The following is a 10,191-nucleotide window of genomic DNA, read 5'->3' as shown; positions in this document are numbered from 1 at the left end:
CTGAGTGCCACCAGGTCTCCCCCTGCAAGGGACATGGTCAAATATGAGGCACCAGAGTTCATGTGAAGGTTTTTCTTGTTCCTGAGTAAGTGCAGGGGTACACGTTCTGAGAGTATTTGAAAGTCAAAGCCTCATAAAGAAGTCTCTGGCATCTTCATTGGAGTCACAAACTCCAGGGCCTAAGGAAGACCTTAAAGTAGTGCCAGATAAGGATAGCTCCATAGAAGCGGGAGGAGTAGTATGCTAGGAAATTTTCTGGGGAATAACAATAGAAGTACTCCTGGGAGAAGGCATAAATGATCCATGAGAAATTTCCCATCAACCTAATATCCCAAGTTGTACAAATGTTAAAAGTCTTGAAAGCATGCAACAAAAGGAAATCAAGGTCAAAAGTGAAGGTTGACACACTGGTGATTGCTATTATGCTATATATAAGAGTGCTGTATCATGTACACACACACACACACACACACACACACACACACACACACATATACATATATATATTAGATAACGAATAATAATCAAGAAGACAACAGTTCATAGTTCTGAGTGTTACAGAATGCATAGTCAATGTTGTCTGAGAGTGGTCAGGACCTTTCTGCAGCAGCATCTTATGGCAGAAGACATAAATTATGCTGAGAGCAATAGTTATACTACAAGAAAGTGAATGAACAGCGGAGGAACATAAGCATTCTTTTTAAATAAAAAATCCACTTTCATAAAAATTATTCCAATTCTGCAATAGTTTCACTAATGTAATCCAGACAATAGCTGCAATGACTGAACATGTCTTAAGAGAAGAAGCACAGTGCTTTACACTGGCAATTACATGTCAGAATGCCTTTGAAGATATTTAAACTATGGTAAAATCAATGTTATTTGCCCTTCACATCAAGGAAAATTAAAATCTTTAAAAGCTGTTATGAAACAGCACACAAACCCCAAAACCTTAGGGATACCTCAAAAAGATAAGTCTATCAGAGTTTTTGTTGTCTATTCAAAATTCTTTTATTATATAATTTTTAAAGTTTATCTGTTTATTTATATATTTTTAGTTTGTGTGTGTATAAGTGTGTATTTTGTGTGTGTGAGTGTGTGTGTGTGTATGTGTGTGTGTGCGCTCGCGCGTGCTTTTATTTGTGGAAGTTCTATTGACCTCCTATCTTGGCTTTCTGTGTCTGGAATTCATTTTAAACTTTATATTTTAAAAGTGAATTTTTATTAGAAATGGTGAATCCTTCCACTTCAGTGACTGTCATTTAAAAGGCTCTCTTCTATGTCACTAAACAACTCATTTAAAGAGAATAATGTGCTTGGCTCATATCGATCATTCTACGGAAGCCACTAAAGATGATTTTCATAGATCAGATGTGCTACAATGGGTCCTACTTCCAATGACCTTGACAAAGCATCAGAACCATCTTTAATAACACAGAGACAGAGAGTCTTGTTTATTAGTGTATCAGGTGAGAGTGATGCTCCTGAGCTGAGGACTTTATTTTGCAAAGCCCTAACCTGAGATTCCCCCAGAGGCACACGGCATAACGGGAATAGGTTAGTGTGCTCACTATTCCTCCCACTTCTACAACCTGTCCTCGATCATAGAATAAGTTCTCTGGAGGATTTCAGCTGTCACTGTAAAGCTCACACAGCTTCAAGATATCTTCTTTCAGTTTTGTTATAAAAACTGTGCCATAATCCACTAAGATGGAAATACTAAAAAGCTGGACAGTTACAGTGGATATTGAAAGTCTGGATTAAATGGAATTCATTGCAATGGACACCTGCAGTTATGGAACCATATTATGAAACATTCTCTTTTCATAAAAAGAGAGTTACTGTAGCAACTGAAAACAGTCATATCAAAATGACATATGACCATATGACCAAGAAAGGAAAACAGGGACAGAAACAGACTATTTGAATCACAACTAAAATATAACAAATAATAACTGGACTACCCAATGATATGCTGACATTTATCATTTATGTATTCCTTGTTACAGCTTGTTAGAATCATTAATACTTTTGAGAATACAGTCCAATGGCTATGAAAGAGGAAACATGTTCTCAAATTGCTAAAACTGTAGAAGATGAAAGCTTTCCAATTGTGGGGGAATAAAAAAAAAATAACCTATGGAAAATAAAGCAAGTTACAAATTCTCCACTCTATGGTTTAAAAAAACAGAATGAAGAATGTAGGAAAATATATTGACCAATACACAGTAACTCTTAGTATTATAACTACAGGTAAAGGAGACACCAAATTCTGATTAAAACTTTCTTTTGGTTAGGGTTTTTGTCAGAGCAATTTTAACATCTTTGTTCCTAAGGCTATAGATTAATGGGTTCATCATAGGGACCACAATGTTATAAAAGACAGAAGATATTTTTCCCTGGTCCATAGACCCAGTTGAGGAAGGTTTTAAATACATAAATGCACATGATCCAAAGAACAGAGAAACAGCAATTATGTGGGAACTACAGGTGCTGAAGGCTTTGGATCTGCCTGAAGTGGACCTTATCTTGAGGATGCTGGAAAGGATGAAGCCATAAGAGGTAAAGATGATAACAGTGGGCACAATGATGTCCTTTCCTGCTATAATGAACAACGCTATCTCATTGACATAGGTGCTGGTGCAGGAGAGCTGCAGTAAAGGGAGGAGATCACAGAAATAATGATTGATGGTGTTCCCATCACAGAAGGTCAGTCTCAGAACACATCCAGTGTGGATCATGGCACCAGAAAATCCCATCAAATATGAACCAACCATAAGATAGGAGCACATCTTAGGAGACATAACAATGTTATACAAGAGTGGATTGCAAATGGCTACATAGCGATCATAGGCCATAGCTGTCAGTACATAACATTCAGAAATAATAAAAAAACAAAAGAAATAGAATTGGGTCATACATCCCTCATAAGAAATAACATTCTTCTTCTGTATGAAGTTCATTAGCATTTTAGGTGTAATTGCTGAACAATAAGAAAGATCTATGCATGACAAGTTAAAGAGGAAAAAGTACATGGGGGTATGAAGGTGAGAATTCAGCACAATTAGCATAATCAAAGCCAAATTCCCCAATGTGGTTATCATGTACATCAGCAGAAAGAGTAGGAACAAAGGTATCTGTAGGTCAGGTTTGTCTGTTAACCCCACCAAGATGAATTCAGTGACCAAAGAAGCATTTTCCAGAGACATCCTTCTGAAGAGAATCTGTAGTAAAAACAACAACAAAAAGATGAAATTAGGTAACATAAAATAACACACCACCAAAGCTTCTACTATATAAGTGAGGTATGTAGTAGAAATGTCTAAAACTGGTTCATTTGAAACCATGGAACCACATTTCATAATATCACATTGTTCAATGACATTGTCTTTCCCCTTTAAAAACTGTATTATAGAATATCATCACCTGTATATAAAATTTGTCTAGAGTATCATCATACCTAATACAATTATTCAAAAAACTAAGGGAGAAGCAGGTTGTGCCAAGTCAAATTGCCCTTTCTGTCTTGACTGCTGTTTCTTTGACTGGGTTTCTGGCTTAGTCTGGAAGAGGCTAGAGCAACATGGTATTAAACTTCATCTAAATTGGACCCTTGCAGAATTGACACATAAACAAAAGAACAAAATTCCAAAACAGATAATATAGTGGTCTCTGTGTCCACTCTGATAGTTTAAAGGAGACTGGAAGATGCTGATGGATTAACTTCTTATATAAGGAAACCAATTGTTTGTCGATTATGGTTCAAAATACAGCAAGTTTGGACTGGGCAGTAACTAGAGAACTACCTATCACAATGACAGTGAATTAAAAGATGTAATGAGAATTCTAGAATTTTGGTTAAAAAAACAGAAATATCATAAGAATGCATTTTTATCTTAATTCCAGGTGTGAGGATATAAGGCTACTTTGATATAAGCTGACTATGATTTATCTCCTGCTCTACAAGAGGTGTGGTGTTACCAGCAGGCCATAGTTTCTGAAACAGTGTGATGTGTGGAGTTCTGGAAAATTTTCAAAAGGTATACACACACACACACACACACACACACACACTAGGGCCCCAAAAGGTAGGGCTGGTGATTGCTGTCCTTTCGTGGTTGGGATATTGGTGGTGGTTTGTTAGTAGACATGCTCAAAGAAGAAAGAAATGAGATTTAAAGATCTCTCTCTCTCTCTCTGTCTCTCTCTCTCTCTGTCTCTCTCTCTCTCTCTCTCTCTCTCTCTCTCTCTCTCTCTCTCTCTCCTATCCTATCCTCCTTTCTTTCCTATCTAGTGATAAGGCGAGAAACCTGGGAAATAAAGGGTGGGAGAAAGCAGAGCCCACAAGTAGCAAAGACAAGCTACAAAATGCATCACATTTAAAAGGGCCTTAGAAGTTTGTATCTCTCTGTCTCTGTCTCTGTCTCTGTCTCTGTCTCTCTCTCTCTCTCTCTCTCTCTCTCTTTCTATCTCTCTTTCACACACACACACACACACACACACACACACACACACACACAAATGTAAAAGTGAGATCTATCTGTTCAAATAGAACTGTTGGTTAAAATACCACAAGCAGCTCCTGTTTGTATTGCCTATACAAAACATCTTCTGTTCAGTTCACATGAGGTTTCCCAGTGAATTTTGGCTAACATTTATCATTGCACAGACTGGGAAAGAATGAAATGTATTGAATGTTAGGCTTCACCTCAATCTCAATATTAAGCTTTTCTGTGAACATAATAAGCTCAAAACTTAAAATGAAAAACACTTATCAACTATCCAGTATTATAATCTAAGAGTTTCATCTACACAAGCAAAAATAGGATATTGTTTACTAGAGCAAATGAGAGAAAAATAGGATTATAGGGTAAAGAGATGTCAAATGTCACTGTATAAGTTCCTGAAGATGTTGATTTTAAACATACAAGGACTCCATGCTAAAAAGAAATGCATTCAGTTGGGAAAGGTGTCTAGACCTGGACATGCTAACAGAAATAATGCCCCATTGTCAAGAGGATATATCTCAAGGTTAACTTCTTGCTACATATGTACACATTAAAACCAAATAAAAGCAGGCCAATATTCAAGAAAGCCATATTTGAATTAGCTTCATTGTTGGGCATTTTACAATTAACACATGACTTAAAATACATTTATTATCTCACATTATCATTTTAGAGATATCTAAGTGAAGACATCAAATAAAAACTTAGTCTCCTTTGGTGAGAAAACTTCTTGCTTACTTACCAGAGTTATTTACCCTGGGGTCCACAGGAGGACTTACTTAGATTTACTTCATTCCAAGATGATACAGCACAAAATTAATATCCCATAGTCTTTGGGAATCATTCATAACTACTGACCATAATTCAAAAAGCTACTCTTAACACATAGAAGAATCTCAGGGAAGCATGCAGCTTTTCTTTTTTTCACACTGGCCACTGGGTTAGACGCCAGAATATTTAATATAATTTACTATCTTCCCTGTGGCGATGGGTAGGGAAGGGCATTCCTCAGTCTCTTCTCTGGGCACAGGTCCCAGATTTAAAGAGGAAAGGGGCTTATTGCATTTGCATGTTAGACCATAGAATCTGTCTAGATCTTTAGGGACCAGCTCTCTACTGAAGAAAGCCTCCCTCTTTAGGGAATGTACTTCCTCCCTGCTTAGGCCAATACTGAACTCCCATCTGCCAGTCACCTTCATCTCTTAAGGGAAATCTGCTGCCTTTGTTATTTTCTCTTTTCTTTCATGGTAATGTTTCACAGAGTCTACTTCCATTGCCATCTGCTATCTGATTATTATTCTTGTTTTTCAAGGAAGTCACCTTTTGGAAAACACTCTCCTCATGATCAAATTTTGTTTATATACCTAGGATCAAATTCAGGAAGTCATGCTAAGCATCTATTCTAACCCTGAACAATACCCCCAGAACTCCCAAGCTCTTAAGATCACATTTACCAGCTTTGTGTACCACCAGTAAAGAAATAGAAGTAGGCAGATCTCTGTGAGTTCAAAGTTAGCCTGGTCCTACATATTAAGTGCCAGGCCAGCCAGGGCTACATAATAAGAAATTTTCTCGAAAAAAAATAAGACAATAAACAAGACAAACAAACAAAATCACATTTATTGTGTTGCAACGCATGTTAATGGTTTTTAACAAGAAAATTTCTGAGTGGATGCTCTGCTTGGTTATTAACATTTTAGTAATGAGATGACCATATATTCCAGTCAACAAATTGGTCTTTAGTGGTAAATAACAAGGATAAAAAATAATTTTATGTCAATACCTACATAATAATGAAAGTAGTGAAAATTTAATCTTATGCAGGTTTGCTTCTTTTATTTGTGATGTTATAGTTTATATTTTCAACATTGTTTTATGTGACTATAGCCTAATGAATTGCTAGGAAATCAAGGTAGAAAGGAGGTACATACAAATGATAAGTTAAAATAATGAAGCATTAAAAAATACTCAACACATAATGTATTAATGACAGCAAAAAAAATGCAAATTAAGACCACTTTGCTATTGCATCTCATTTCAATCAGGATGACCATCATCATGAGGTAATCAAATGACACCAAATGCAGGCGAGATGTAGAGAAAGACCAACTCTTATTCACTATTGTGGCACATAAACTGGTGCAGCCACTATAGAAATCAGTGTAGGGCTTCGTCAAACAGCTAAAAGTAGAACTGCTACTATGACGGAGCTACACCATCCCTTCCTGAATGCCCAAAGGATCCTATATCCTATTAAAGAGATATGTACTCACACATCTTGTTCACTGCCTCATTCACAATAGCTAGAAAATGGAATTGGCCTAGATAGGAATGAGGTACTATCCATTAATGGGTAATGAGATGGTCAAATAAGTCTCCTCTTTTATACTATTAGTCCATGACATTGTTATTGAAATTTTATAGTTCAGTCATTTATTTTGCATGCATTATTATACAGATAATTCGGTCATGGTGAATGGTCGTTTTAATATGTTGTTGAACTGCTTACATTGAACTACCCTTGCATCTGTAGAATGAAGTAAAATTAGTCATTGTAAATGCTTTTGGGGATGTGCTGTAAACTTGATACACTGATATTTTACTAAAAAAAATCATACCTTTTTACAAGATAGATCCATAATTTTATTCTTGTTTTACTCAATTTTAGAATTAGAACATTCTAGATTTTTTTTTTTTTTTTTAGCTTTCCGGAATGCAGGATTTTGAAATATGCCACAAAATTATTATGAATTTCACCGGAGTCTATTGTGATGTTGTCATCTTTATCTTTAATGTTATTATTTTGTGCCTTCTCTTTCTTTTGGTTAGTACAGTTAAGAAATGGAAAGCCTTGGTTATCTTTTAAATAACCTTCTTGTTTCATAACTTTTTGTATTTCTATTTTCAGTCCATTTCTTTTGTGTCTGCTGTAATGTTTATTATTTCTTCCCAACTAATTATTTGGGGTTTAGTTCATTTGTATTTTTCTAATACCTTAAGATATACTACTGAACAATATTTTGAAATTTTCTCTAATTTACACAGTAAAAGTATTTTTAACTCTTAACTTCTGTAATCTTAGAATCATTTTTCTTGTATCCACAAGGTCTGGTACATTAGGTTTTTAATTTATTCTGTTGTAGGAATGTTTTGTTTTCTTCCTTATGTATTTTATAGACCATTCATGATTAAGACATGTATTTTTCAGTCTCTTACCCTTGATTTCAGTTTTTGTCCACTATAATCAGATAGATCATAAGAAACCACTTCAGTTTTGCTTTGTTTGTTCTTCCTGAAACTTACTTTATGTACTAAATATGATCTATTTTTAAAAAGTTCCAGAGGCTGCTAAAAAGAATGCATATATTTTTAGTTTATTCACAAATATCTCTTTGATGTCTATTAAACATTTTGTTTTTGCTGTCATTTAACTCTGGTGTTTATTCTGCCAGGACACTCCACCTGATATTAGAAATGGGATATTGAAATCATCCAATTTTACTGGGTTCAGGTCAGTGTGGTATATGAATTTGAGTGTGCTAATGTGTGATGAAGTTATAATTAGTAATATAATACCCTGTAGGTTGGTAATTTTCTTCATCCATGTGAATTAATATTCTTCATCACTGAATAATTGTGGATGAAGTCCATTTTTAAGGCATCAGTACTAGTAAACTAGTTTGATTTTTAGTTGCATTTTTTGGAATTTGTATTTCTTTTTTACTTATTTTTATTTTTTACATATACGTATATATTATTACAGACATACAAAATAAACTACATATAGCAAGAAGAACCACAAAACAATCAGGAATTATATTAATGTTATATTCATAGTGTTTTGGCTGTTTGTATTTGGAAACCTTGAAGAAAACATCTTTTCTATTTTGGTGAGTCTAAAATTCTGAATTTACATCAATATCTGTCATATCTCATCTCTATCAAGTTAAAACATGTATCTAGAACTAAAATTATATTAACCCCTAAACAACTAAGCTTAATTATAAAACTAAACTATCTTGTCTATAACCCCATCAGAGATTTGAGAAGGAATAAAATTAATCACATGAGCAAACATTATGTGCAGGTTAGGAGCTTCCAAAGTGGAAAAAAAAATGACGAAGAAAGTTGGCTGCCTGAGTAGTCACTCAAAACTCTATAGCATTGGAGCATCATCTTAGTCTTCTGGCAGAGTATATCTGACAGACATATTTGTGAGGCAGGAACTATTCAGGACTTTCTTACGCTATATTGGCAGAGTTTGGACACTGGCCCTACCTGCATCCAAGCTTGCCTATTTTGAGACAGAACTCTGTCTATATCCAAAATGAGGGCATTTTGCCCAGTAGCTGGTTTGCCACATTTGAAGTCATCTCCATAAGGAGATTCATTAATGCTCATCATCTTCTTTGAAGTAGACTGTGTGTTGCCAGGAGTTAACCTGTCTTATTGTCAAAGAATCCTTAAAGTAATAAAAACATCTTTAATGGGGTTTCTGAAGACCTTATATAGCTATTTTACTTTATCTATCTATGTTGTTTTTAATTTATCTGTATTATTAGTATTATCAGTATTCTTAATAATTGTTTATTACCAGGATTATAATTATTATTACTTCAGTATGCCCGGCTAGCAATCAATTAAGACACAGATGCCTGCTATATTTTAACATAGCCTTAGTTACCCTGGGCATGGCAGATATCAAACCTCTAAACTACCTCCCATAGTGGAGCAGGTATCATATCCCTACCCCAATCCCATGCCATCTGCTTCTAATAATTTCGGTTAAGCTACCTCTGATCCATAATCCCAAATACTTGCAAATGTTCTTTATCTAGACTAAATCTTCCATCCACACTGGCCACATGCTTTTCTTCCATCTAACCCATGGTAGCCTTCCTCTCCTCCCTTTTCAGCACCCTCCTCTTCTTCCCTGGATTCCCCTCTCTCTCTAAGCCTGGGAACCTTAGCCACACCTATCTTATCTGCCCTGCATAGGTGGAATGGCTTTTTACTAATTAGCATAAAAATACATCAGACCATCCCCCAACATATCTATAGAATCATATCTGTTAAACCTAGAATGTATATTCTTGTGATAAAAATAGAGTAGTAATGGACATGACCATGATTTGATCAACTAACAATTAGCTGTATTGCTTAACTATCCTAAACCACCTGCAATAGCACTTACAAAGTATTGGGAAGCAAACCCTGTATTATAATTGAGTTGTATAGGTACAATAACACATATTAGAGTAGGAATAAATATAATGTGTGTGAAGACTGATCTTAAATTTCAATCCTATACCAATGTGTCAAATTAATCTTATTTTGCATCAATACACAGAATCTATACCAATGAATTAAACATAACCTTATTTGTGAGTAACAATTAAGGCCTTAAGTTGAGTAGATTCAATAACCTACTTTTTGTCCTTCCATCCCTGTATGTTTCTATATTCCCTCTTCTTTCTTTTCAATCGCTATCTCCATACCTGTGAAAGAAAGATAAAAGGAAAACAGAGATATCCCTTACTCCAACCTTATTTTCTTTCTGAATAAGGCCTAAACTAACTTATAACCAACTCTCACTGAAAATAATCTGTAGATAAAAAGAGCAATCAAAAACCTACCCAACCCCCCCTTAGGAGAAGTCGGGTGTCATTCTCTTAATGTTTCT

The 10,191-nt window shown here is 35.2% G+C and overlaps 1 protein-coding gene across 1 annotated transcript; it reads right to left on the bottom strand.

The window, feature by feature from the left end:
• Window positions 1-2,276: 2,276 nt before the first annotated feature.
• On the bottom strand, window positions 2,277-3,224 carry LOC127198322 (olfactory receptor 145-like). Its single transcript, XM_051156218.1, has one exon. The coding sequence runs from the start codon at window positions 3,207-3,209 to the stop codon at window positions 2,277-2,279; it is 933 nt and encodes a 310-aa protein (XP_051012175.1). The 5' UTR covers window positions 3,210-3,224.
• Between the last annotated feature and the right edge of the window lie 6,967 nt (window positions 3,225-10,191).

The sequence above is a fragment of the Acomys russatus genome, chromosome 14 (genome assembly GCF_903995435.1).
Source record: "Acomys russatus chromosome 14, mAcoRus1.1, whole genome shotgun sequence".
Taxonomy (NCBI): Eukaryota; Metazoa; Chordata; class Mammalia; order Rodentia; family Muridae; genus Acomys; species Acomys russatus.
The sequence above is the reverse complement of the archived record's forward strand: the minus strand, read 5'-3'. Positions and strand labels throughout refer to the sequence as shown.